Source organism: Coptis chinensis, chromosome 5 (genome assembly GCF_015680905.1).
Source record: "Coptis chinensis isolate HL-2020 chromosome 5, ASM1568090v1, whole genome shotgun sequence".
In the NCBI taxonomy this organism is placed as follows: Eukaryota; Viridiplantae; Streptophyta; class Magnoliopsida; order Ranunculales; family Ranunculaceae; genus Coptis; species Coptis chinensis.
In genome coordinates this window covers 8,178,205-8,205,413 of record NC_141460.1, presented here as the reverse complement: position 1 = coordinate 8,205,413, position 27,209 = coordinate 8,178,205, and the positions used below count along the sequence as shown (strand labels likewise).

At 38.3% G+C, this 27,209-nt stretch overlaps 2 protein-coding genes and 1 long non-coding RNA gene across 6 annotated transcripts; 2 read left to right on the top strand and 1 right to left on the bottom strand.

Annotated features, from left to right (window-relative positions):
• LOC147496512 (G patch domain-containing protein TGH-like) lies at window positions 1-14,253 on the top strand. Of its 4 annotated transcripts, XM_086559505.1 has the most exons (9): window positions 1-148; window positions 227-351; window positions 459-708; window positions 901-1,194; window positions 1,289-1,418; window positions 2,301-2,420; window positions 4,386-4,531; window positions 4,716-4,849; window positions 14,121-14,253. In XM_086559505.1, exons 3-5 carry the CDS (start codon window positions 514-516, stop codon window positions 1,391-1,393), a joined length of 594 nt encoding a protein of 197 aa, XP_086415631.1. In that variant the 5' UTR covers window positions 1-148; window positions 227-351; window positions 459-513; the 3' UTR covers window positions 1,394-1,418; window positions 2,301-2,420; window positions 4,386-4,531; window positions 4,716-4,849; window positions 14,121-14,253. The 4 variants fall into 4 exon arrangements, with proteins under 4 accessions (XP_086415631.1, XP_086415629.1, XP_086415630.1 ...); XM_086559503.1 differs by lacking the exon at window positions 14,121-14,253 and having other exon boundaries at window positions 462-708; window positions 4,716-5,020; XM_086559504.1 differs by lacking the exon at window positions 14,121-14,253 and having other exon boundaries at window positions 4,716-5,020.
• Window positions 4,959-6,318, bottom strand: LOC147496513 (uncharacterized). The gene is made up of 2 exons (XR_015194810.1): window positions 5,799-6,318; window positions 4,959-5,698 (listed from the first exon to the last, which is right to left on the bottom strand). It is a non-coding gene; the product is annotated as an uncharacterized LOC147496513 (long non-coding RNA).
• On the top strand, window positions 12,967-27,209 carry LOC147496511 (uncharacterized). The gene is made up of 3 exons (XM_086562600.1): window positions 12,967-13,117; window positions 13,214-13,423; window positions 26,794-27,209. The coding sequence occupies exons 1-3, from the start codon at window positions 12,967-12,969 to the stop codon at window positions 27,207-27,209; spliced, it is 777 nt and encodes a 258-aa protein (XP_086418726.1).

Below are 27,209 nucleotides of genomic sequence, written 5' to 3'. Positions count from 1 at the left end.
GCCTAAATAAAGGAGGAGGGAAAAGGTGGAACTTATTGGTTTTTGCAGGTTATGAAGTGAAAGAAACCTCACCTGTCGCTTGAAGCACAAGAATATGCAGATTTAGTTCCCGAGTTGAATAAGATAGTGTCTGCAATTCAAGTGTTTGGTAAGTATTGCATATAGCCGTGTTACTTTGATAATTATCCATTTTTTTTCTTCCAACAAACACTAAATCTCTTGATAGTTTCTTGAAGGTGAGAATTTTTCGTAGCCTGAGAGGTTTGAGTTTTCTGGAGGTTCTTCTTGGAATCCAAAAAATTTCAACCAGTCCAAGATGTGGAGATGAGAATTTTCTGCAGGCTAGTCACTGTAAGTACATCTACATTGATAGTGCATTAGTGACTGCTTACGTCATTGACAATAATTTTTTCTCATTCAACCTCTTTTGTTCGCTTACGTCATTATTACTATGCAAGGAGGCTATGAGAGGAGTAGCAAAAACATCACAATCAAAATAAGCAACATGTGTATATGGAATCAGTACCAAGTCTGCAGAAGGAATCAATACCAAGTCTGCAGAAGATGACCGCAGAAAGCCGTGGTAGAATTTTAGGTGAGAAACCTTTGGAGAGAAGTTACAAAGATTCCAACCCATTCATTGCTTCTGCATATGCCATTCAATTTCAGTTTAATCTTTCAGATACATTTACAAAACCTGCATCACTTGTGAGTGACGCATCTTTTCTGTATGTTTTTCCTTTGAAATTTACCTTAAAGTAGTAACTTTGTGGGCAGGTTCCACTGTCTGCTCGGATGCAATCACCATATTTTTTAGATACGTTCTCTGTGGGTTCATTCTTATGGAAAGTTGAATTTGGGATTTAACACTTTCTAATTTTCCCCATGGCATATGTATAGAATGATACTCCAGAATGTGTAAAACCTTTCAAAGCTGATCCTGCAAAGCAAGAAAGGTTTGAGCAGTTTCTTAAGGAGAAGTACCAAGGAGGATTTCGCTCTACCGAGTCTGGAGGAAATAGTAAGATGTCAAAATCTGCTCGTGCATGTGAGAGACTGGACTTTGAGGCTGCAGCTGAGGCAATTGAGAAAGGAAAGCAGGATTCATCAAATGTATTATTTCCTAACCAGCAGTTGGTGGAGATGTCAGCATCTGCAAGTCATGATCTGCAGTTCACTTCTAGTGGTCTAGAGGTAAGTATTTTGCTATAGGTGTACATTTTACAAAGATTTGCAAGTCCAGACTTTGGATCTTCATTCACTTTTTATCAAAAATGATTGTATGCAGGAAGCAAAAGTTTCTAAAGTTAAGGAACAGATACGGAGCAAGATGTATCCTAAGCGGAGAAGAATATCAGTGGAGACTGTCACCCCTTTTATGCAAACGTTTTGATATTGTTGATCCATACATGGGAAAGGTACCAAATGTTGTTTCCTTTCTTTCATAAATTTTGGTTATGTTTCTTTTATGTTAGTTAGCTGTTCAAGAATTGGCGCATCAGTTACGAAAGACTAAGAAAATAGTAATCTGTTTTCCTTGGTTGATTTATCCAAGACTATGGTGAGGCCGTCAATGAACTGGTCTAATCCAAAAAATTTAGCTCAAATAGCAACTGACTAACCATCCAGCTTCTTTTCAATTTTATTGTATTGAAGAGTTCATGTCATTTACTTTGAAGTTTGAACAAGTAAGATTGGTTGAAGGCAAACTAAACAAGGTAAACTGTTGCTATGTGCAACCACCCCCACTGCCAAAAGCTAGGAGTCGTATGGATTCTCTAGTCTTTACATCAGACTTTGTCAAAGCAACCAAAAGTGAAGATACTGTTCCTGCGAGTGGAAATTCCATGTTTGTATCTCAACCAGAAACTCAAGTGACTGCTGATGAAGTATTGAACATCAAAATTGAAATTGAGATAAATAGTACTAATGTCCCATAACATTGGTTAAGGAGGACAAGGAGTTTTTAGAGAAGAAAAAGAAGTTGCACGATCTTGAGCAGCAACTTAGCAATGCCTTTAAGTAGGTAGTTTGTCTAATCTTTACTGTTTATCCTTGTTATACATTCCTCCATTTCTGTCTTTTCAATCATGTAGCTGAATCTCGTCCAATCTCAGCTATATATTGGAGGGAAAATGGAGAGATAGGGTTGGCACTCATAAACTTCCCTTCAAACTAACAAGTTATTATGGTTTCATTTACAATTCTAACTTGCTTTCTACGCTTTTAGATTTTGTGTGTCTTCTGCAGAATGAGGCAAATTTGCAAGATAAGTGATTGACATTATTTTGGTCATGCAGAGTAAAGGGGATTGACTACAGGGTTATTCTGCAAAATGGAAATCAGCTAGAGATTTCCTTCACAAGAACATGGAATTTCTCCCAGAAAGGCACCCATGTTCCCTTGATTATTGACACAAGGTACACTTCAATACTATTTCACATATCAGCTAGAGTTTCACATATCATTTTTGTTTGCTGTTGAATCTAGAAGTCGATAGCTCGTTCAATAGCCATTTGATAAAGATAAAAATTTGTTGTTGGAGAACTCATGAATGTCTCCGAGGAGGATGATTTACATCTTTGCCCAATTCTACCTTTGTATTCAAATCTGTGTTGTCGTCTATCTGCAGCCATTTGGAAGTGGGACATGTTTTGAAATATACAAAAATGTTATGGGTTTGTTTGATCCAATGGGAACATAGATACTAAAAGTGTAATGAAGCATCTGTTCATACTCACACAGGTGTTGTCACACAAAGAAAAGTTACACGGAGGAATTGTTGGCAGCTTAAATTATTTAGTTGTGACTTCTATTCAGTTCCATGAATAGTTAGTCAAAGGGCACCTTCCCTATCATTCGGGGTAGTATGTATAGTAATGATAGTAGTCTGGCTGATTATCTGGCTGTCCATGAAACTGGAAAACTGAATTATATGTTTCATAAATCCTCAATATTTATATACGTAAGTATGATTTATTATTATTTCTCCATTGTTGTCTAGACGGGGACATGGATGCGAAGTATCACGTCACACTACTGTCTTCATTTAACATGTAATTAGCCTAAAATGTACTCATGCTTAAGAAAATGAATCAGCTAATCATGAACTTTTTTAACCTATTTACGAACTCCTTTTCCCATATCCTTAAATTAGTTAAGTGTATCTTTATTGACTATATAGTTCCTTTGAGTATGTTTTCTAATAGCCAAGTTTGTTGTATTTGATTTATCAAAAGGTGAAATTTATAATCTTGGTTTGTGTTATTATATTGTCTTAGTTCTAGTTTGGTTTAAGTATTTGTGAATAGGTCCAGGAAACTATGTTTCTGATTACTGGATTTCAAAACTTTTTTTTGGTTTTTTTTTTTTGAAGATTAAGCTAGGGTTAGGCAGACCCTCACCTATATTTATTGAATCCTCCTAGAGTACAATCTATCATTAATCTCCTCCCTTACAATCTTGTCTGATGCAAAGTCCAGAGGAGGGACAAAACAAATTAAGCTATCCTCATTACAATTGTATAGAAAAGCTAGGTCGTCAGCTTCAAAAACCTAATTGTAGTGTTTCTCTTACTCCTACAAAAGAATTTGCATTTGTACTTTATTTATAATGGAATATTTACATAGATACCTTTGTATTATCTGATTATCGTATATAACATTTGTTGTTTTTTTGTCGAATGTATACTAGTGGACCTTCAGTATAGCTTTCTCTAGTGGTAGTGGTGGCACCCATTTCATCAGTATCTTGAGCATATGTGTGCATGTTTCTTGGTCCCTTGCATCACACATTTCAAATTCCCGACTTCGACCTTTATGTCCTGCATTATGTTATCCTAAAAGTTTGGGCCATAAACATGAAGTGTGCATTTGGCATGCTTTTCAATTAGTAAACCATTAAGCGAGAAGAAGACGGACATGCACTTTGAGACATCTATTCTCTTATATTGCTTTGCAAATTTGCAATACTTATCGTATTGAATTGTGTCCGGATGGACCACTAGAGAATCAGAATTGAGCATGTCATTTTGCTATAGTTTTGGTTCTCTCACAAGATTTGCGTAAGATTCTTGGCTAATTTTTCCACCTAGTGGCTGCTTTAATAGTTGGTAAGGATAAGAACGTTAAAAAGTCAGGCTTGCTTTGCATGTTTGGGAATATATAATTTAGATTTAACTTTCCTCTGTCCCTATGAGACTGATGTAGACTCTGTTGATGTGGAAATTCCGATTTGCAAGACATTACCCTGTTCATTTATAGACTTCGTGAAGATGGCTGGTTACACAATCTTTATTTTTCAAATCCTAAATTATCATGGGGTTGTACGTTTTATACAGTCCTATCAGGCAACTAAGCTCGGCTTTTCTTTTCTTTTCTTGGCAGGCTCCAAAGTTATTTATGGCTTCAATTTAAACCTCATCATATTGCTGCTGGAGCTGCATATCTTGCTGCCAAAATCCTTAATTTCGATCTTGCTACTCATCATGGAATGTGGCAAGAGTTCCAAACAACACCGTCCATTTGCCAAGGTATAGAATATTTACCTTAATTCAAAGTTATTTGGAAGTATTACTCTCGTAGTGAAATCTAACGTATAGTTAATATGCCAAAATAAAATTTTCTATATATTCATTTCAGTTTTTCACTTGTTTCCTCATCTCTTTTTAGGGATTAACTATAGCCCTTAAACCATGTGTTATCATTAAAATGCAGATGTGGTCAAGCAGTTGACAGAGCTCTTCTAGAACGTAATTATAAAATAACGGGTTTGACATCAGCTGAACTTTGTCAGAATTGTATGAAGAGATTTTGTCTTCGCCTTGGAATTTGTGAAGGCTTATAGAAAGGTCAGGTTTTTGTTTTGAGACTGGGTTTCTTAAACCCCTAAGAGAATTAATATAATTGATTGTGTGCAATTGAAGTGGGTCATACCTTAAAGAATATGCATCAGTGAACTTCTGAAGAAAGCCTTGTAGTACAGTTTTTCACTTTTTCCTCAATTACATCCAACTTATCTCTTTTCTAGAAAAGAATACTCCCAGTCCCATAATTGGTGGTGTCAGGGACTTGGTTCCCATTTTTCAAGGCGATAAAAATAAATTTGGAACAGATGTGCATGATATTGAGCTTAATCCTAGGATTCCTAGTAACAGAATGTCTTCAAGGAATTATAGTCTAGTCTTGTAGCATAGGTTCAAACATGATATGTGGTTCCAATCAACAATACGGCCAATGATTCTCTCAATGAGGGGTTGGCATTCTCTACTGCATAAACAGGCAGAGAATAGAGGCAGTCCCAGATATCGAACAGGAGGTTTCACAAGTTCTATGTTCAAGATATTGGCCAAATCCAGAGCAGCCTGCGGACTTAAAGCACCAGTCATGATGGTTGTCTTATGAGAATTAATTTGAAGCCCTAGCAGCATCCCCAAACTTCTGAAGACAGTCTTTGAGAGCATAGATAGATTGCACATCCCCTTTGCAAAAAAACAACACATCATCTGGGAAGCCTAGGTGAGTAACTTGTGTTTTTTTACATTTCGAGTGGTACTTCATCTGGCTGGAGCATATTTTTCCTTTGATAACACAACATAAGATCTCCATCACCATAACAAAGAGATACAGAGAGATGGGATCTCCTTGTCTAAGACCTCGAGCTCCATGGAAAAAACCCTCGGGAACACCATTCACTAACACTGAGTAAGAGGGAGAAGAAATACACACATATATCCATGACATGAACTTAGATGGGAACTGAAATCTTTTTAGCATGCATGAGATAGTGTCCCAGCTTACCGTGTCATAGGCCTTCTGAATGTCAAGCTTGACAGAGCACCTAGGTGTTCCTCTCTTCCTATCATAGCCTCTGAGGAGTTCATGTGATAAAATAGTATTATCTTGTATCGATCTTCCAGGGATAAAGGCGAACTGATTTGAAAAGATGAGTGAATCTATGAAGACTTTGAATCTGTTAGGGTGGACTTTAGGGACACACTTGTAAACAGTGTTACAAAGTGTAATGGGTCTGAAGTCTTCCACTTTAGAAGGGTTGCTCACTTTGGGGATGAGACACAAAAAGGTGGCGTTAACTCCTCGGGGTATCTTGTTTGTTGTGAATACATTCTGGACTGCTCGTGTAAAGTCTGAACCCACCACATTCTAGCAATGCTTGAAAAAATAGGTTAAAACCATCTGGACCTGGCACTTTGTTATCCAGCTTATCAAAAAGGGCTTGCTTGATTTCCACTTCACTTGGACATTCATCGAGTTATTGTTGCAGAGCAGGAGGAACTACTTCTCGAACTTGTAGTGCGATAAAAAATCCTCGCATCAGCGACAAAGAAAGCAGTGAGCCTAATGTAACTTTATAGTACTCAACCATGAGCGCAGCCACTTCATGTTGACCTCTCTGTTGACCAGAGGTCATACCTTGGCCTGAAGAGAGAGACCAGATACCACTCCTAGCTTTCTTTTCTTTGATAGAATTAAAGAAATAGGTAGTTCCTTTATCCCCATCCTTCATCAAGAGACAATCACTTTTTTACAGTATATCGATATCTTCTGTGAGAGCTAGGTCTTTATATTTCTTCAATGACACTCGTTCCTGTTCACCAATGTTTGCATCATTTGGGTTTTGTTGTAGGAGAATCTGAATATCTTGTAGTTCCTACTTGGGCATTGAGTACTTTTTCATGAAGGTTGGAGAAATTTAGCTTAGCCCATGGCCTGACCTTTTCCTTGAGTAATTTGAGTTTCTGAATCAGCACATACATAGGGTTGGAATAGATGGGAGTATTCCAAACATCCTCTAGCATAACAAGGAAACCATCTTGGATCGCCCAGAAGTTGCAGAATCTGAAAGGCTTTGTAGAACTCTTGAAGTCGATCCACTGTAAAACCATGGGAGAGTGGTCCGAAACTTCTTGTGGCAAAAATTCAACTTTAGTAAAAGAAAATTTTGAGTGCCATAAATTATTAACTAGACATCGATCAATTTTAGACATGATATTAGTATTCCCAATGGATTTATTAGACCATGTAAAAAAGAAATCATTGTAATTAATATCAGAATGACATACCCCTTGCAAACACAAGTTAAAGTCCACTGCTTCTCGAGGATGCATAAGTTCTCCTCCAACCCTTTCATTTGCAAACAAAATGTTGTTGAAATCCCTTACAACACACCATGGGCCATTTATAGAGTTATTGATGAGCATGATATCTTGCTATAGTTGTATCCTCTCAGAATGGGAGTTACTTGCATATACCACTGTCAAAAAGATTTTTTCATTTTCCGAAAGATAGACCACCTTGCAATGAATGAACTGTGATGATTCTGAAATTTTCTGGACACTCATGAAGAAAGGATCCCAGCAGGCCCATATGCGCCCTGCAAGACTCTTATTATAGTTGTGGACATATTGCCAAGAAGGGCAACATATATTCCTTATTTCATCATACTTATGGATTCTAACTTTTCTCTCCAAGAGACCAAAAAACAAAGCTTCTTCTCAATCCTAATTTTGTTTATTTCCTTAGCCCTATGGATGTCATTGGTGTCTCTCACATTCCATATACTTAAAGGAGCAATCATCTTTAACGGTGTCTTTTATTTCTTAAACCCTTGGGACGACCCCTACTCTTCTTTCTAGTACTCTTGCTTGCACTATCATCCTGTGGTTTATTGTGTGATCTCAAGATAGGGCCCTGCTTTTTCTGGAACAGTGGAGTGGTGTGTTCAGCTAGTTCCAAATGAATTGTATTCCTATCATTAAAGTATTCGGTTTCTTCGACTGAGATTTCATCATCATCTGACATTTCCCTGTCTCTAACATCCACTGCTAGGATGCTAAAGGCATTGTAATCTTCATTGTACTGCAATTCTGACCCAGTTGTACTATCTAATGTCTCAAAATAAGGTATTATGGCAGATTCCTACTCCAAAGAATAAGGCATCAGGAAACTACACACTTCTAAAGCTCTTGCTGGAATATCCCCTTGAAGTCTTTCCTCATGTCTAAGAGCTAACTCTGTACTCACACCTTCTCCTACAATATCCATAGCACTCTCTACTGGATTAGCATATCAACACTTAGGCACCATTACTCGGGTAGTATTACATGCTACTGCTTCAGCAGTATTCAGAGGTTGTGGCACCACTTCCCCATTCTCCGTTCTCCTACCGCCACTTTCAGGATCAGCAGGTCCTTCAGCCGCACTGGGAGCTGCATTACTATCTGACCCACTCTATTTCAAACAGTTTATGGTCTTGTGTCCAAATTTCTACAATTTCCATAGAATTTTGGAACCCAACCATATTCCACTAAGATTCTCCTTACATCACCACCACCCATATTGATTTCGAAAGATTCGGGTAATTTAGCATTTATCTCAACTAACACACAAACTCTTGCATACGTAAGTCTCCTTTTGGATGCTGTTAGGCCATTCATTCTTTGTGGTTTACCTATTTTACTAGCAAGAAAACCCAACCCCTCTCCAGTCTATAGGTCTTTGGGTACCTCATGCAAATTTACCCAAATAGGAATAGCTTTAACTGTCATTTTCTTCTTTTCAATCTCCAGTGACCATTCTATAACAACAAAACATCTACCACCAATAAAAATTGGTCCAGCTTCCAGCACCAGACGTCTATCTTCTTCATTCTGAAACTTGAAATAATATAAGTCTGCATCCGACACCATTTCAAATTCGCTCTTAGTACGTCACTTTTTTTTTCAAGAATTCTTTGACCACTTTGTAAGGGAGACGATGCTCTAAAAAGAACCCAACTACATACTCTCGCCAGTCGCTGAAACCTTTATGAATTATATCCATCAGGACTTGAGCAACCCCTTCAACAATTTGGAGATCAAACTGTTTGAGAGCAACATCCGAAGAATGACTCGTACTAGATTGAAAGAGTGAGCTCCAGCTTCTTCTTATTTGATTGGGTGTAGGAGCTACACCATTGCTCTGTAGTGGAACAGAACCTATTTGTTGTGTTGTTGCAACACCCATCTCGTTGCTCAAAGGGGGAGGGACAAGAAAAGTTGGAGACTTACCTTGCGAAGGAGTCTGACCTTGTGAAGTAGAAAAGATTGAATCTTATTGTTGAACTTGAGATGAGGTTGGAAGAGGGGGAAAGGATTGAAGATTATCAACTGATAAAGCCATCAGGATAGTTGGAAAGTTATGGGCTTAGATGTTCAGGTATCTATCTAGTATAACCGACCGAGACAGCTGAGGCCTGATGGTCAATCTACACAGTCAAAGCAACCACGACTTACCTAAAAAGGAAGCTTTTAAGGAACAAGATCTATTTCTAGTGAGAAACACACCTAAAAATAGGCCCAAGGGGTTAAGGAAAGAGGGTTATGTGATGTTTATAGAGAGAAAGGCAGAGCTTCTCTCTCTAAACTCCATTGATGGGAGTTGATGGCAGAAAAAGTTGAATGGAAAGTTGAGCACAAATGGATCATTCTATACCGTCGATATATTTATAACAAATTTTCGATACCCTCTAACAAAAAGAGAATATCAATGATATTTAAACTTGTAACTATTAGAATCCTTTCACCATGTAACTATTGTAATCCTTAACTATGGGGACCGGGTTAGGAACGACTAGTAGAGACATAACTTAAGTTACAGTTTGATCCTGTGTTCCTTTTTATTTCCTCTATTAGCAAAAAATAGTAGGTAAAGATAGCTTATCTTTTTCTTCCTCTTTTCTTTCCTATATTCGGTAAAATCTTCCATTGGAGAATAGTGTGAGTTTGATAAGGAAAGGAAGCATCTCTGTTCATTTGTTTGTTTGTTAAGCCTCCTTTCTTCTATGGCTTCTCCTCCGTCTTCTTCTGCCATAAATGGCCCCTTGGTGCTGGGTGAACAGGGCTCCTGGCGGTCTTTGTTTTCAGGTGAATCTAGTTCACGAAACACTTCATTGAGAAGATTTGAAACTCATCAGGTGGATGGGATAGCGGAAATCCCAGCAAGAATTTTAGAGAAAGGAGTCTCTATGTGGAGTGATTATGTGGTTGGTTTTTTTTGTAGATAAACGCTTACCATTTCCACTGGTTAAAGCTGCTCTGGCTCGTCTTTGGAAGGCAATTACACTATATCCACTGATAGAGAGCTTTTCTACTTCAAGTTTAACCTTGATGAAGATAGAAAACAAGTGTTGGATGCAGATCCAACTTTTATAGCAGGCAAACTCTTTGTGATTCGTCAATGGACTCGAGAAGTCGAAGCTCAAAAGAACAATATAACTAGTATCCCAATCTGGGTAAAACTTATGGATTTGCCTAAGGAACTGTAGACTGATGAAGGGTTGGGATATATAGCAAGCTTAATTGGCAATCCTTTGCGCACGGATGAGGCAACCATAGAAAGAACCAGACTGACGTTTGCAAAGATCTGTGTAGTTGTACCAATAGACTATGAATACAAGAGTTCGATTCTAGTTAAAATGGGGGATGATATAATTGATATAACCCTTGAATATCCCTAGGTGCCTATATCATGCACTAGGTGCAAAATGTTTGGGCATTAGTTTTCAAGTTGCCCCTCTTGGCCAAAACAAGTTTGGAGAGTTAAGACTGTAAACTGTACAGTGAACCCACCGAGGAAGCTCAAGGGCAAGATGACGCTACTGATGGTGGCTCAAATTACGCAAAATGTGAGGAAGAAGGGGCAATGGAAGTGCAAGGAAATGGTTTGGAAATGGTTAAATTTATTCCACCTTCTGATGAAGGAACTGGTGGTACTATGCAAGTGGCCCTGCAAAGTGTTTTCATGCTCCTAGTAGGGATAGTTTGGCTCCAATACAGAGGGGATTAGAAATTGCGATTCGTCAAGATATACCAGCTGCTTTTGATCAGCTCCATTAGACAAACTTGGGAATGAGTCACAAGGAACAGTTTTTGAAGGAACAAAATGATTTTCAGGTATTGGCAGATAGTGATGAAGAAATTGAGGATGATATCTCTGAAGGAACTCCTGTAGAATTTTTCACAGACCACGAGCCGGTTAAGGAAAAGGTGGTGAAAGCTAAAACGAGGGCACAGAAAAGAGCAGAAGTCAATGAGATAAACAACGAGGCTGGAAGTACAGTTCAGAGTAAGCAAGCTCAGGTCTCTGAGAAAAAGAAGAAAGGTAGACCTAAGGGGTCAGCTAGCAAGAAACATTAATCTTAATTAGATTGGTACATGGAATATCAGGGGTCTAAATGACTTAAAAAAAGCGAAGGAAATAAATAAATTCATTTTGAAGAATAAACTTTGCTTGTTGGGTCTTCTGGAAACGAAAGTAAAGGAGGTTAAGAGGAAAAGCATTAGTGATATATGTGCTCCGAATTGAAATTTTGAGAGTAATTATAGTAGTAATCCTGGGGGTAGAATATGGATCCTTTGGAACCCAAATTTTGTGGATGTGAGTAAGATTCAGGAAACAGCTCAGTTTGTACATTATAGGGTGACAATACTTCTTAACTCAGCTAGTTTTTTATCTACGATTATCTATGCAAGTAATAATAGCCAAGAGAGATTGGGGCTGTGGCAGGATTTTTGGCATCTTCACCGTAATATTACAGGACCATGGTGTGTGCATGGAAACTTCAATAATGTTCTTTACTCTCATGAGAGGATAGGGGAGCTAGTTCACCCTAGAGAAATAGTTCCTTTTAGTGATTGCCTCGCTGATACAAGGTTGTTTGATTTGAAAGCTTGTGGGTGTTATTTTACGTGGACAAATTACGGAGTATGAGCTAAAAGGAAATGGTCAAAGATTGATAAAGTTCTTATAAATATCCTCTGGTCGTCCTTGTTTGTTCATGCTTCAGCTGAATTCCTTTCGCAAGGAATTTTGGATCATTCTCCCATAATAGTATCCTGGGTCCCTTCACGATAGTTTCAAAGAGTTGGTTCAGCAAGTGTGGGCAACAAAGGTAACGGGTAGTTGTCTCTATATTCTGGTCCAAAAATTGAAGATTCTTAAGTCTAAACTGAGAGGTTGGGCAAGGGTGCATATGTCCGATATCCATATAAAAACTGAGGCAGCTAGGGAGGATCTTCACAACTTACAGAATGAGCTGCAAAATAACCCTACAGATTCCTAGTTATGCGAAAAGGAAAGAGAAGCAAGAAATCTCCTGTGTAAACTGATCGAGATGGAGTTTATGGAACTCAATACCAAAGCTGAAAATGATTGGCTTGATTACGGCGACAAAGGAAATGCATTATTTCATCAAGCAATAAAAGAAAGGAGGAACCATAACTTTGTGTGGTCTGTATCAGATATGCATGGGGTTAAACATGAAGGTGTAACACAAGTTTCAAATGCTTTTATCAGTTTCTTTCAAGAGCTTCTGGGAGTTGAGTCTCAAACGACGAGTACTGATTTGTTGTTAGAGGAGATTTTAGTAAGGGGTGTTTGGACTCTGAACTAGCAGTAAAACTGTCTGTAGAGGTAACAAATGGGGAAATTACACAAGCATTGTTTGCTATGGATGATTTTAAATCCCCAGGTCCTGATGGCTATACATCTTTCTTCTTCAAAAATTCATGGGATATTGTTGGTGGCGATTTCATAAAGGTACTAATGCAACATTCCTATATCTAGTTCCTAAAAAGACTGTTGTGTCCTAGGTTAATGAATTTCGCCCGATTGCTTGTTGTAATATTACTTACAAATGTATTACCAAGATTCTAAGTAACAGGATGAAGCCTTACATGGACCAGTTGATCGTTCTTAACTAATCAGCATTCATTCCTAGAAGATGTATACTGGGATAATCTTCACCGCTCATGAACCGCTTTCGGAGGGTACAAACGAAAAGCATGGGCCACAGAGATGTACTATCAAAGTTGATATCCAAAAAGCTTATAACATAGTCAGCTGGGACTCTCTCCTGCTGGTGCTCAAGAGATTCAGGTTCCTTGGCAAGTTTATCGGTTGGCTATCTATGTGCTTCACTTCTCCTTGTTATTCAGTCCTCGTCAATGGTAGTCTGTATGGCTTCTTTGAAGGGAAAAGAGGGTTAAGGCTAGGTGATCCTCTATCTCCGTATCTGTTTGTGCTGGTAATGGAACTATTAGGTGGTCTGCTGAAGCAAGGTCTCCAAATGAAAAGCATCTAGCCTCATTCCAGATGTAAAAGACTTGCAATTACTCACTTGAGTTTCGCTGATGATGTGCTACTTTTATGTAAAGGGGAGTCTGCCTCTATTTTGGCTATTAAGGCAGTCATTGATTATTTCTCTTCTCTCATGGGGCTGGAGATAAATACCATGAAGACATCTATTCTCACTGGCAGTATGACAAATGATGATGGGCTTGCTCTTGCAGGCTTATTGGGGGTTCAGCTAGTCACTACTCCTCCTATTAAATATCTGGGGTTGCCTCTCACTGCAGCTAGAATAAGTTCCAAGGACTATTTGCCGCTAATTGAAAAAATCACCATGAGAATGTCTAACTGGAAGAACAGTCCTTATTTATGAGGCAGAGTTCTGCTCTCATACTGATCTATTCTTTTGTCTTTATATATATATTGAAGACTTTTATCCTTCCAAAGAGGTGTATTAGACAAGGTTGCTAAACTCTGTAACAGATTTCTGTGGGTGGTGATTCTTTGCAAGTGAAGATGCATAAAGTAAGCCATTCAACTTTGAGGTTGCATAAAGAGGAAGGTAGGTTGAGTATAATTGACCCTAGGGTATGGAACAAAATAGCCTACTGCGAGCTAGTATTCAAGGTTGCAACTAAGGATAAAACTCTGTGGACAAAGTGAACTTGGGATTACCACATTCGACATAAACATTTCTGGACTATGAAGATTCCATCGGATTGTTCGTGGGTTTGGAGGAGTATCCTGAAACATAGGAAGATTGCCTAGAAGTATATTAGATGCTTGATTGCGAACGGGGAAGGTACAAGTTTATGGCATGATCCTTGGATATCCTCTATGTTGCTTATTCATAATGCACAAGCTAGAAATCTCATTCATGTTTGATAAGAGCCCAAAACTGTAGTTTTAACCCTATAACAGTCATACTTTTAGACCAATTATGTGAGTAATAATTAAGAGTTAACACCGACACACGTGTTTTATGCATTTCAGGTTTCAAAGTCCATAATGTGCAGAAATGTACCACTTTAGTGAGATAAAGGAGCAAAGGTCGGTTACTAAGGAGTTTTGTGATTAAAGGCCAAGATTCAAGAAGACAAAGCCTTTCTAATGCCCGGTCAAAAGCTGAAAAAAAGCTGAAAAGTCGACGCGTAAAACAAAGACACAAGTGCCAGAACTTCCGAAGGCCGTGATCTTTGGACTCGGACCACCGGAATGGGGCCTACCTTATGTCAAAACGACCGCTCGGAAAGAGCTTTCTAATGGTCTAAGCCTTGATCCCATTAGAGGATCAGAAGTAGATGAAAAGTCTATTGAAGCCAACTGCAGCTGGAGAGGCCTTTTTGAACTGAAAGAATTGGGTTTTGGGCCTGATTCTCTGGCCCAAAACATGGCTCCAAGCCCATGCACGATTTTTGGATATGAAAGTATAAAAACCAAAGTTTAACTCTTTGTTAATGGTAGCTAGTTAGACCTAAAACTATAGATAACTCTAGATCTAGTTTTCATGTAATAAAATTAAGTTTAGTTTAAATTCAATTATTGTTTTAGATTAATCTTTAGAATCATTGTTCTTCATTAGTTTGATAAATAAAATAGCTAGTTTGTCAATTTCGATTCTTGTCATTTACAATTGTTTAGATCTAAATTCCTTTATTACGTAGATAGCTAGACCTAGATTAGTTAGATTATTAATTTAGTATTTGAATCATTGTTTTATTATTTATTAGATTAATAAAATAGTGTTATCCATAATCTAGTTTCATTTCCATTAATTGTTTAATTTCAATTCGTAGATTTAATTATTTGTCATTATTAGTTTAATTCAATTATTGCATTAGTAGTTTTGAATTGAGTTTAAACAAGCAAAGTTTCAATCTTTATATCATGTCTTGTTTGAATTCCATTGGGAATGATAGCGTGATGATTCTCGGCTAAACCTCCATTTGAGGGGGTTGAGAAGCCTTGATGAAAGCTTGATCCCGATTATCGTAGAGCCGTCGTAATTTCCTTTCCACTCTAGAAATGATTAGTTCCCATGAGAATGGGTGTAATCGTTCACATGCTAATTATGAATTGGTAGAAATGCCATGTGTAATTAGGGATTAAGAGTAACCATATTGTTCTGCGAAGCAATTCAATTCGGATTACGACGATTCGTCGTTAGTAGGATTAAGTCGAGTTAAGGTGGAATCAATCCCCCTCAACTCCTTATCATAGAATCGACGTAGCATTCCCATAGTTGTTCTAATAGTCGACTAGTTGCATCTTGTGGGTAGTTGCATCGTAGTCTAGTTGCCATTTCGTAAATCTCTCATTAAACTTTAGTTAAGTTTACTTATACGTAGAGAACACAGCATGCGGAAGGACTAGGAGTGGAACGAATCACTCTACTCCACTATATCTCATAGGATTAAGAGTAGAAATCTTTGATAAAATTTAGGCACGTAAAATAAAAGTTTTAGTTTACTTACGTTTTGAGTTTTATCGTTCATTTCATAGGTAAACTATTCTTTTTTATGTTTTATCAAATGGCGCTGCTGCCATCTTAGTTTCACTTTCGTATTGTTTTCGTAGTATAAGTACTCTTCTTAAAGTCCCATTAAACCCACCCACCCTTGTTTGATTCATACTGTGGTTGTCCGTTTCAGTATTGAAAACTTCCGAGAAAAAATTGCGGGCGACTTCTCAAAAAGGAGCGACATTGCGCCCAAGTTATCGGAAGCCGAAGCGCCAATGCCAAACACTGTAACTTAAAACTTACAGAATTTAAACTTACACCGAAATCGACCACCGAGCGAAATGAATTTTGCCGGATTTCCACGAGGTTTGATTCGAACTTCGATTTTTCAAGTTTTTCAATGTTCTAACTTGTTATATACATCGAACACGCGTAAACAAGACGCTTATTCATAAGCAAAGCAAGGGCCTTCAGGTATTCCTTTCTTCCACACCTCGCGATCTCCCTGTTAGAGGTTTATACTAGTATATCGATTGTTTGGAGTGTTGACGTAATTAGCTAAGTTTGGTCTTAGCCTTGTATGAGATTAAGATCCGGTCGAACAAAACACCGAAAGCATAATTACACAACAACATCAACAAGCACGCCTATCTAGTATACCACTCATTCCACCTCTAGCTACTATTCCACATACTCTACGACCACAATGCCCGACGAAGGAGAACTCCTCTCGGACTTTTATAAAGCCTTGAGTGATAGCCCCAAATCTTGCATCGTTCTAGCGGACTCCAGTGGGGATTTCGAATCCCCCAAATATTTTAATTTGTTACCCATTTTTCATGGTTTAGACCATGAAAACCTTATATCGGCTACATACGCGTAGGATTGAACAAGTCCTTACAACATTCCATCATCCTACGGTTGGTGCGGAACAAATTAAACGAGGGTATTCCCTTTCACCTTAAGCCGATAAAGGCGTCTTGATTAACCGCCTAAAGCCTAATTAATTCGTGGACTCGTGGGCTAAACTTGTTCATTTGTTTATGGAACATTTTACCCACCCCTAAAACGGATGAGATGCTTTCCAAGATTCATTTCTTCGACAAAATCCTCATGAATCATTTTCAGAGGCTTGGAATCGTTTCACCGATCTCCTTATAGAGTGTCCACATCATAACCTAGCAAAAGACACGTTAGTTCGCGGCCTTTTCAAAGGACTTCTACACCACCATAAAAAGTCTTTGACATAATGAATGGGGTAGTTTCTTAAGTAAAGGAGAGTTCCGGAGGCTTATAAATTTATAAAGGATCAAACTAAGCAAAATAACAACTGGGGGTAGTGACGATATCCACCGCTCGCTAGTTCTTCTAATACCGTTAAGGCGCAAGTATGTTTGCAATCAAACACGATCCCGAGCTTAAAACTTTAATCGAATCACTCACTAAAAGGTAGAGGCCATTTTCGTTCAACAAAAGCCTATCCCGTCATGAATGTAAGTTCAAATCCATGTAGTTTTTGTTGGAGCCCTAAGCATCCCAACTTCCATCGCCCTATAGCCTATGAATAGGCTTGTTCCATTAATAGTGAACCTAACGCCTTGGAGAGAAAAATCCCAACTTCGGTTGGAGAAATAACCAACACGCCACACCTCCGTGGTACAATAATCAATATGTTAGGCCAACACACGTTTTATCCAAGCTCCACCATGACAAGGGTGGTCGGGGTAATTTTAATAATTACAACAACCAAGTGCAACCTCGACAAGGTCAAGTACAAGGTCAAGGTAGTTATAATAATTATAATGCTAATAGAGGTATCGATCGTCGTCAGTAAATAATAACTATCAAAATCTGCCAATAAATAATTCACGAAGATAGTTCATCCACACCACCCGTGACGACTACACCCACACAACCGGATCATCTTGACACCTTCATACAAGTGAGCCAAAAACTTTTCCAAACCATGGCTCAATCTAACCAACTTCTTCAATCAGTAAATAATTTAAGCCAACGGTTGGCCCAAGATAAAGCCCAACCCAAAGGTGTGTTTCGTGTCACGCACGCAATACCTAATCCTAAAACAACAAACACAGCCTTTGAAGTAACCGATAATACTAGTAATGAATATGAAAATGTAGGTGAGCTAAAGGCCATCACCACTCTGGATTCGGCAGAGTGGTTGATAACAAAATAACTATGCCTATAGTTACCCCACCAAGAGTCCCTACACCGCTATTTTACTAGATACCGAAATAGAAACGGAAGAGCCTACCACCATAGAGGTACCGCCACAACACAACCTAAGAAACAGAAAGCCAAGGTTAAACATCCGGTGATACCATTGCTAAATATAGAGCCGAAAGCCACCGTTTCCACAAAAATTAGCCATGTTAACTAGGGATACTAATTATGAGGAGATTAGGGACATTTTCAAGAATCTAACTATAAACCTTCCCTTCCTCGAAGCTATTAAAAAGCTACCACACCATGCTAAGTTTCTTAAGGAGTCAGGTACTACTAGGCGTAAGACCAATATACCAAAAGACGCCTTTTTAGCGTAACAATTCCCAACTCTATCCGAACATAATGGAATTGTTAAGTACAAGGACCCCGGTCGCCCCATCAGATAATGCACCTTAGGAGATTCTTATATCTGACGACCAGCGTTATTAGACTTGGGGGCTAGTGTTAACTTACTCCCGTTTTATTTGTATAGACAAATAGGTCTAGCGAGATGCAACCCACTAAAATGACATTGCAATTAGCCGATCGGGTCTATTAAGTATCCTAAGGGTGTGGTCGAAAAAATTTGGTAAAAGTTCAGGATTTCTACTATCCGGCTGATTTTGTCATCCTCGATGAAGTCCCTAACGACTGTGTCGATCATCTTAGGGTGTCCTTTCCCCGGCAAACCGCCAATGCATTTCATTAATTGCCGCGATGGTTCAATGTCCATGTCTTTTGGCCATCTTTGTTGAAGTAAATATTTTTAAAAAAAACACATTTACCCGATTCGTGCCTTGGATGGAGAGGTTAGCATGATCGAGAGCTTAATTGAGATTATTTCAACAACACGCCCCACGATAATCATATGCCCAAATTTCTTTCTTTGGAAGTTCAGGACCAACATTTTCATCCCTACACTAGTCGATACATACACATATTACGGATGAAGATGAGATAGATGACTTTCTCAAAGATATAGAGGACTATCATAGTAACGTGGATATGACCAATCTAGATGAGGATGAGTTTCTTAGAGCAGGTGATGATTCACCCAATCAAGAACTACTTTGCACAACATCCACCTCGACTCCCCTCCCTCCACCCTTTCAAAGGGATCTCGAGTTTGCACTCGATCCTTTTGTTTCTTCTGTGCTTCATAATTTTTTAAATCCACCTAGTAAACAAATAATTCAAAAGAACAAAGCATTTGACACCTTCATTTTCAGATTTGAAACAGTCCCTACCTACACCATGAATGAGTTTTGTGCTAAACCCACATCCTCATTGTTTACATGCTTTCCTTCTCCAACTTATCCATATCCATTATTTTTTCCACAACCATTCACTTTTCCACACTTATTCACTAGGACGCCCTCTCGTTCAAAAATGAAAAAGAAGGTGCATGCTAGGTTACGCTATAGGGTTATCCGACTTCGTTTTCAGTTCACTAGGTTGCGTCATAGGAAATCTTGGTGCTTGATTGTGTTTGGATATGTTTTCTGTGATATTTATTTATGGAATGATCCACAACTATTTTGGTTGTTGATATATGATAAACTACATATTCAGACATATGTTTAAATAAAGTCTCGAGTATCTGACTATAAACGACTCAACTTTTGTGTTTAGTGCATTTCCTTTCATTTCCATATATTGGTGAGTGCACCATTAAGGTAACCGGGCCCTCCCTATGGAGTGTGTGGCTGCAAGTACCGGATCCTAAGTCCACGTTTAACATAATTCACGTTTTCCACTCTTGCATGTTTTTCGGATTTTTTTAGTCATGTTTCTCTATGGAGTGAATTATGTCCTTATTGCTTATTATTTTTCCTTATAAAAGTAAAAAAATATTAAATAATAAATATAGTAGCCTAGGAAGTCACGGGAATCTGACTTTAAAAGACCCACTTAAAAAACAAATTTTCTAAACTTTGTTATAAAAAATTTTGTTTGGGGGTGGGGTGGTCGTATTTCCGTCCTAGAATGTTTTATGTCCCATTAGAGTTGTTTAGGCCATTTAATTGTAATTCGATTCGGGTTGACATATTCTATGAATTTAGAGTTCATTCGTCAAGATAACATGTCATGCACGACTTCGAAGCATTTTCCACTATCTTATATGTCATCCCACGGTCGAAATAGAGTGTTTATGGATCATTGGATTGGAAATTCTCTCCTCGATCATTTCCATATCTCATTCAAAAAAATCGGACCCGTAACGAAGGCAATTTTAGTTTGTGAAAAATCAAAATATTCGAAAATTTCGAATTGGGCTTGGGCCCAACCAGCCAAGACTAGCTAGCGCACTCGCGCTCTTTACCTCCACACCAAGTCATGATTTCATCTTTTCAAAACCTCCATTAACGACCACCGAGCTTCAAAACCTAAAAAAAAAAAAAAAAAAAAATTAAAAAGAAACCTAAACTAACCCACGCCAACCATAAAAAATCCATTTCAAATCTTCTTTAAATCCTTCCACCACCATCTCCACCAAGTTAAAAAACCATCAAAAATTTCAAAATTGTGAACTGTCGCGCCACCACCGCGCCACCACCACTGTTTTTTCATTCGGTCGACTAAAATTCCAACACCACATCCCATTTAAACCCCCCACTTCATTCCAAACACTCCAATGGCTCAACAACGTCGAATTTTGTCGGAGCAAGCATTTACTGGCAACCACTTCGCGCCATTTTACGGTGAGGAAATGATTAGTAGAGACTGGAATAGCTTGTGGTACTCGGCCGAAGCCTTTTACCACGAAGACTTAGTTCGACGGTTTTACAATACGAGGGAGTTGGAGGGGAGTAGAATTTTTGTTATGGTGGCGAAGAGGAGGAAGGAAATAACTACTGGGTTGTTGGCTGAGATTCTAGGCATTCCGCCTAGAATCTATTTGGATGCCATGTTACAGAGAGTCCCAATATACGAGGGTAGAGCCATTGATGAGCGTGGCGATTCGAAGGGAACTACAATGCGAGCTTCGCGATTGTGTTCGCCGAGCATCCCTTAGAACCAACCAGCTGGCTGCAGCTTAGTGGATTGGTCGGAACGTCCTGGGGAAGGAGAAGGTCAGCGACATCGGTCTGAACTGCCTCCACATTTTATGGATACTCCGTGAGCGTAAGTACGAAGTTCTGTATCTTGGAGTTTTTGCTTAGCATGATTAGGGGAGTAGGGAAGTCTGTTACACCTCTCCCTGTGTTGATAACCAAGATCATGCTGAAGTTGAGAGCAGCTCCATCGTCTGATAGGTTTTACATCACCCTACACCGAAATCCTCGTATCTATAAGGATTGTGTCCAACGAGTTTGGAGGTTGCCTGAGGATAGGGTAGAGGACGAGGAGAATGGTGGAAATGAGAATGACGAGGAGGATGGGGGAAATGAGAATGCCTCGGAGGATGACGAGGACTTGACTTGTTTTGATACTGATGCCTTGGAGAGGTGTTGGTCAGATGCAGAACGCATAGCCGTAATTCATCGTGGCATGCGTTCACTCAACACTATCTGCGAAGACCTCCGGACTCGACAGGCTACTATCCATCATAACTTCTAGATCCGATCAATGGGAGGACGAAGGGAACAGATGAGGACTGAGCTAGAAGCTAAGCGCCGATTCGGTCGACATGCTTGCACGATTCCCACCTCACGGGGATTCTCTTCGAGGACACACCATCGAGGCACGAGCGCCGTCGCCGAAAAGATTTAATGGTGCTGGCCCATCGAGCTTCGAGAGCCATCTCCGGCGTGTGCCCTCCGCTACCGATCTTGAAGTAGTTAGGGATAATATAGTTTGATGTTTTTATTTGTAGTTTTATTATTGTTAGTTATTTTAATGTAAGGTTTAATTCCGTAATTTGGATTTTTGTAGTAAAAGGGCATTTAATGCCAATTTTAATATAATGTCGTTATTTTTATTGTGCGTGATTGTTTAATATTGATCCCACCTTCCCAAATTGTTTGGGGGTGGTGTTATCTATTCCAAAGATGATTTTTATATGACCCTTTGTTTTAGAAGTTATCATGAGGTCGGGGTGAAAATATGGCCGTTTAGGCATATCTATGAATAAGTATCATGGTAGGATGAAATCTCGATAAAATAGGTAGATTTTATCCTAAATTCAACCTAAAAGATACTAGGTTTGTTGTAGAATCAAGAAAATGAGTTGTTTCCGTTTTCGGGTTTGGAAATTTTATTATTTCCGGAAATTGCCGTAAAAACTTTTTGGCAACTTTCCGATCCATTTTAGCAACTTAAAACCTATATAAACTTCATTAATTCTATACTCACAACCCACACTACACCTAACTTCCATCACTCACCTTTCACTCCCCTCCCACGTTTCCCCTCATTTTCGTCTCATTTCAAGATCTTGACACCCGGGCGCTCTGCGAGAGGAGCGCACTCGCGCCCTACACATTTGTCAGAATTTTGTACAAAGCGCTTTTTCAAGGTGAAGGTGAGCGACTTGCGCTCAAACACTGGAATTCAAATCAGTCGAGCGACTTTCACCGATTTCCGTGGACCAGAAAAATTCCGGTTTTTTCGCGGGTTGTGTTCGGGTCATTCGCAACTATTCCAGGCGTAATTTTGAGATGACATCTCCTACATTGATACCGGAACAGTCTTTCGAAGATTTGTTCCAAAGCACTACTTATGGTGCTTGGTTTCGCGAGGCGATCACATACGTTGGCTGGGAACCACTTATGGTAAGACCCAATGCACTTTATTCTCCAACACTAGCATTTTATTTTTACGATAAGCGCATTTTCTTTGAGAGACCGGATGGAGAACAAATGTTCTCCATCAACATTAATGATGAACCAATGGAAATTACCGGGTTCTTGCTAGCATTTGTTCTTGGACTTGCTATGCCCATTTGAAATACAAGACCCATGGTGCTATTGGGTAGATAATATTTATGTCTACACTTATGAGTTTTTGCATGAGTCCTATCGGCAGGCATTTTCCATATCGAGGACCAAGGGAATATAACGTCGCGCTTTGGTAGCCTATCCATGAACATAGGAACTGTTATGTTTTGGATTATGCTAAATATTTTAGGGAATGGCGTTTTCTTCTTACGTGAATGATGCCACTTGCGGCGTCTTCCTTGCTTTTAGCCACGGGACGTATGTGCCATGACCTTCCCGAACCTTGATGTCTAGTTTAGCACGAGCCCATAGCATGAGGCATAAGTATCTTCTTATGCCCGTTCTAATTTCCCATATTATGTTATGTTTCTTTCCTATTTTTGTACACGTTTTCACGGATTGGATTACGGTCGATTAATCGCATGATGACCCACCAATAGTATTATTCGATCTTTCCGTGTAATGACTTGGCAAGGGGTGGAGGATACAACCTCATCGAGGTTGCACCCTACACCCGTCGGACCAAGTGGCTTTTAATAGGTTAGCAATAATAGATGATAAATGGCGGGAAGCCTGACAAATTATCATGTCATGGCAGGACGTGAAGGAACCTCACTTCTTTATAGAAGAAGATGATGAGCAGGATGACGAATAAAGCGGGAGATAAGGTAAGTTTTAATTTTACTTAGTGTCTGCTTATGTCCCAAGTAATTTGATTCTTGTTAACCCCATAATGGGTGGAACTCTTATAGAGTTGAGTCAGTTTTTATTTCCTATATTAGTACGTTCTAACTTTGTTTTTCAGATGTTCCTGAATTTCGCGTGTTTCAATGGTATTTTTTCTACCCTCTTTATTTAAAATACTTTGAGGACAAAGCATGCTTCTTGTTTGGGGGGCATAGAAACACGTGTAATTAAGGCATCTGCTAGAATATAAATATGTATAATATGCATTTATTTTCTAGTTAAAATTTCAAAAATTCAAAAATATAAATAAATAAGTTCATGCTATACACTTAGGAATATTGATATTGTTTTCCTTCTCTATGCTCTTAATAATCTAGAAGTCTCAATAGATTTTGCATTAGAATAATTTTAGAAACTTAGGTTAATATGTAGGTAATAATTTTACATCTATCTATAAATATATTACATAAGTATCGATGATTGTTAGCGAGAAGTTTCAAATCTAGGATAGAGTACTTATTCTACAAATCCTGTGAGAATATAGCCTAAAGCCTTATATTAGCGAAACATTTGAGAAATGACACAAGGGAGAAGTAAAATCCGGATAGAGATATCACACGTCCACTTGCTTGATCACTAAACCATATCCTAAGCGAGAATTTAGGCCCTCTTTGGATCGATATAGCCAGAAATTTAAACCTATGAATTATTTTCCACTAGTCGCCCCTCTGAGCCTTTCTTTAGCCTTTCATAAACCACAAATCCTTTACCCTGTACAAAACAAAATAAAAAATTCAACCTACCCAATTTAGATAAGTCTGAGAATAGAATGAGGAAGAAAGAAGAAGAGAAAAACATGTGTAAACAAAAGTTAGTTAATTGCTTCAGAAAATAAAGAAAAGAAGTTTCCATCCAAAGAAAATAAAAATAAAAATATAAATAAAATAAAAACTCAAAAAAAAAAAAATAGAATAAAAGGAGTCAAAAGCCAAAGAAAAAGAAAAAAAAAATATATGGCTAAGGATGGAAACAAAGTGTGGAAGCAAAAGTAAATAACAAGGTTTTCTCTAGTAATATGAAAACTCTATTATCTCAGACTTGTCCCTTTTGAATATCCATTTCCTTCCTTCTTAAACCATCTCCTAATCCCCGCAACACCTAATAAAGACCTCTAGCTCAATTAGGAATATGTTAGTGTGATAGTAATTGGCGGATGTGTTTGATCGACTCGGCTTCCTTGTTGTCATTGAGATTAAGGTAAAGTGTGCCCACCGCACAATCGGAGTAGCTTAAACTTAAGTGGAAAAATCGAGAGTGTCAGATCTTGACTATTATTGTGAGAACCTACTTATGGACGCTTATTCGAAGTTTTAAACTAACACGCTAGGCATTTCATAGTATTACTCATTGTATATATGTTTATTGTAGATGATTGATTATTATGCATATATTAGCTTAGGTTTCGACTTGATTACTCTATATGCATTGCTAGTGAGAGGTATAGTTAATTTAGAGCATGAATAAGGAAACAATAGTTTTATTTCTTAGTCGTTGTAGTATAAATGAAGTTTGTGAGTACCTTCATCTGGAAAACTCTCACGAGGCTATAACTCGTCCACTAGGAATTCCTAGTGGTTTAAGCGCCTTGTTGCGATATGGTCAATGCAATCGCGACTCTCAATAAACGAGTAGTTAGAACTCCATTTTGGTCACTTATTCTAATTTTCATCTTTGCTTGAGGACAAGCAAAATGTTGTTTGGGGTGGTTTGATAAGAGCCCAAAACTGTAGTTTTAACCCCCAGAATAATCATACTTTTAGACCAATTATGTGAGTAATAATTAAGAGTTAACACCGACACGTGTTTTATGCATTTCAAGCTTCAAAGTCCATTATGTGTAGAAATGTGCCACTTTAGCGAGATAAAGGAGCAAAGGTCGGTTACTAAGGAGTTCCGTGATTAAATGCCAAGATTCAAGAAAACAAAGCCTTTCTAAAGCCGGCCAAAAGCTGAAAAAAGTCGACGCTGGCGTAAAACAAAGACACAAGTCGTGAGAACTTCCGGGCGTATCTTTGGACTCGGACCTGAATGGGGCCTACCTTATATCAAAACGACCGGATCGGAAAGAGCTTTCCAATGGTTTAAGCCTTGATCCAATTAGAGGAGAAAAGTGGACGAAAAGTCTGATGAAGCCAACTGCAGCTGGAAAAAGGCCTTTTGGATCGAAGAATTGGGTTTTGGGCCTGATTCTCTGGCCCAAAACATGGCTCCAAGCCCATGCACGATTTTTGGATCTGAAAGTATAAAAACCAAAGCTTAACTCTTTGTTAATGGTAGCTAGTTAGACCTAAAACTATAGATAACTCTAGATCTAGTTTTCATGTAATAAAATTAAGTTTAGTTTAAATTCAATTATTGTTTTAGATTAATCTTTAGAATCATTGTTCTTCATTAGTTTGATAAATAAAATAGCTAGTTTGTCAATTTCAATTCTTGTCATTTACAATTGTTTAGATCTAGATTCCCTTATTACGTAGATAGCTAGACCTAGATTAGTTAGATTATTAATTTAGTATTTGAATCATTGTTTTATTATTCATTAGATTAATAAAATAGTGTTCTCCATAATCTAGTTTCATTTCCATTAATTGTTTAATTTCAATTTGTAGATTTAATTATTTGTCATTATTAGTTTAATTCAATTATGGCATTAGTAGTTTTGAATTGAGTTTAAACAAGCAAAGTTTCAATCTTTATATCATGTCTTGTTTGAATTCCATTGGGAATGATAGCGTAATGATTCTCGGCTAAACCTCCATTTGAGGGGGTTGAGAAGCCTTGATAAAAGCTTGATCCCGATTATCGTAGAGCCGTCGTAATTTCCTTTCCACTCTAGAAATGATTAGTTCACCATGAGAATGGGTGTAATCATTCACATGCTAATTATGAATTGGTAGAAATGTCATGTGCAATTAGGGATTAGGAGTAACAGCATTCTGCTTGAAGCGATTCAATTCGGATTACGACGATTCGTCGTTAGTAGGATTAAGTCGAGTTAAGGTGGAATCAATCCCCCTCAACTCCTTATCATAGAATCGACGTAGCATTCCCATAGTTGTTCTAATAGTCGACTAGTTGCATCTTGTGGGTAGTTGCATCGTAGTCTAGTTGCCATTTCGTAAATCTCTCATTAGACTTTAGTTAAGTTTACTTATACGTAGAGAACACAGCATGCGGAAGGACTAGGAGTGGAACGAATCACTCTACTCCACTATATCTCATATGATTGAGAGTAGAAATCTTTGATAAAATTTAGGCACGTAAAATAAAAGTTTTAGTTTACTTACGTTTTAAGTTTTATCGTTCATTTTGTAGGTAAACTATTCATTTTTATGTTTTATCAATGTTCCAGATGATGCTAAAGTGAGTGATCTGATCACTAATGGAACATGGAATGATAAGGTTCTTAACTTGCCAGACGGTGAGTTAAAAACTAAAATCCTGCAAACCTCCATCAACGTCAACATGGCCCAGGACTTGGTAGTGTGGACTGCTACAAGCTCAGGTAGGTTCTCCACAAAGTCAGCTTATATGTCCTTCATGAAGATGAAAGAAAAGGTTGTTTGGTACAAATTGGTGTGGGGTAAGTACAATGTTTCAAAACATTCTTTCATCACCTGGAAACTGTTTGTGGGCTGCCTTGCTACCCAAGATCGGCTGATTCACAAGAAGGTTCTCTCTCATTCAGAGTGTTGTCTATGTGACGATCATCTTCCAGAAAATTTGAAGCATCTCTTCTTTAACTGTGCATTCACAAAAAAGATTTAG

What these genes read in the sequence shown, in the direction of transcription:
- LOC147496512 (XM_086559505.1), top strand. Translation starts at nt 514, where the DNA reads ATGGAATCAGTACCAAGTCTGCAGAAGGAATCAATACCAAGTCTGCAG. An exon ending in TTACAAAACCTGCATCACTT is followed by an intron (nt 709 to 900) that starts GTGAGTGACGCA and finishes GCATATGTATAG; the next exon opens with AATGATACTCCAGAATGTGT. An exon ending in TCACTTCTAGTGGTCTAGAG is followed by an intron (nt 1,195 to 1,288) that starts GTAAGTATTTTG and finishes GATTGTATGCAG; the next exon opens with GAAGCAAAAGTTTCTAAAGT.
- LOC147496511 (XM_086562600.1), top strand. Translation starts at nt 12,967, where the DNA reads ATGTGCTTCACTTCTCCTTGTTATTCAGTCCTCGTCAATGGTAGTCTG. An exon ending in AGGTGGTCTGCTGAAGCAAG is followed by an intron (nt 13,118 to 13,213) that starts GTCTCCAAATGA and finishes TTTTATGTAAAG; the next exon opens with GGGAGTCTGCCTCTATTTTG. An exon ending in TCTCACTGCAGCTAGAATAA is followed by an intron (nt 13,424 to 26,793) that starts GTTCCAAGGACT and finishes TCAATGTTCCAG; the next exon opens with ATGATGCTAAAGTGAGTGAT.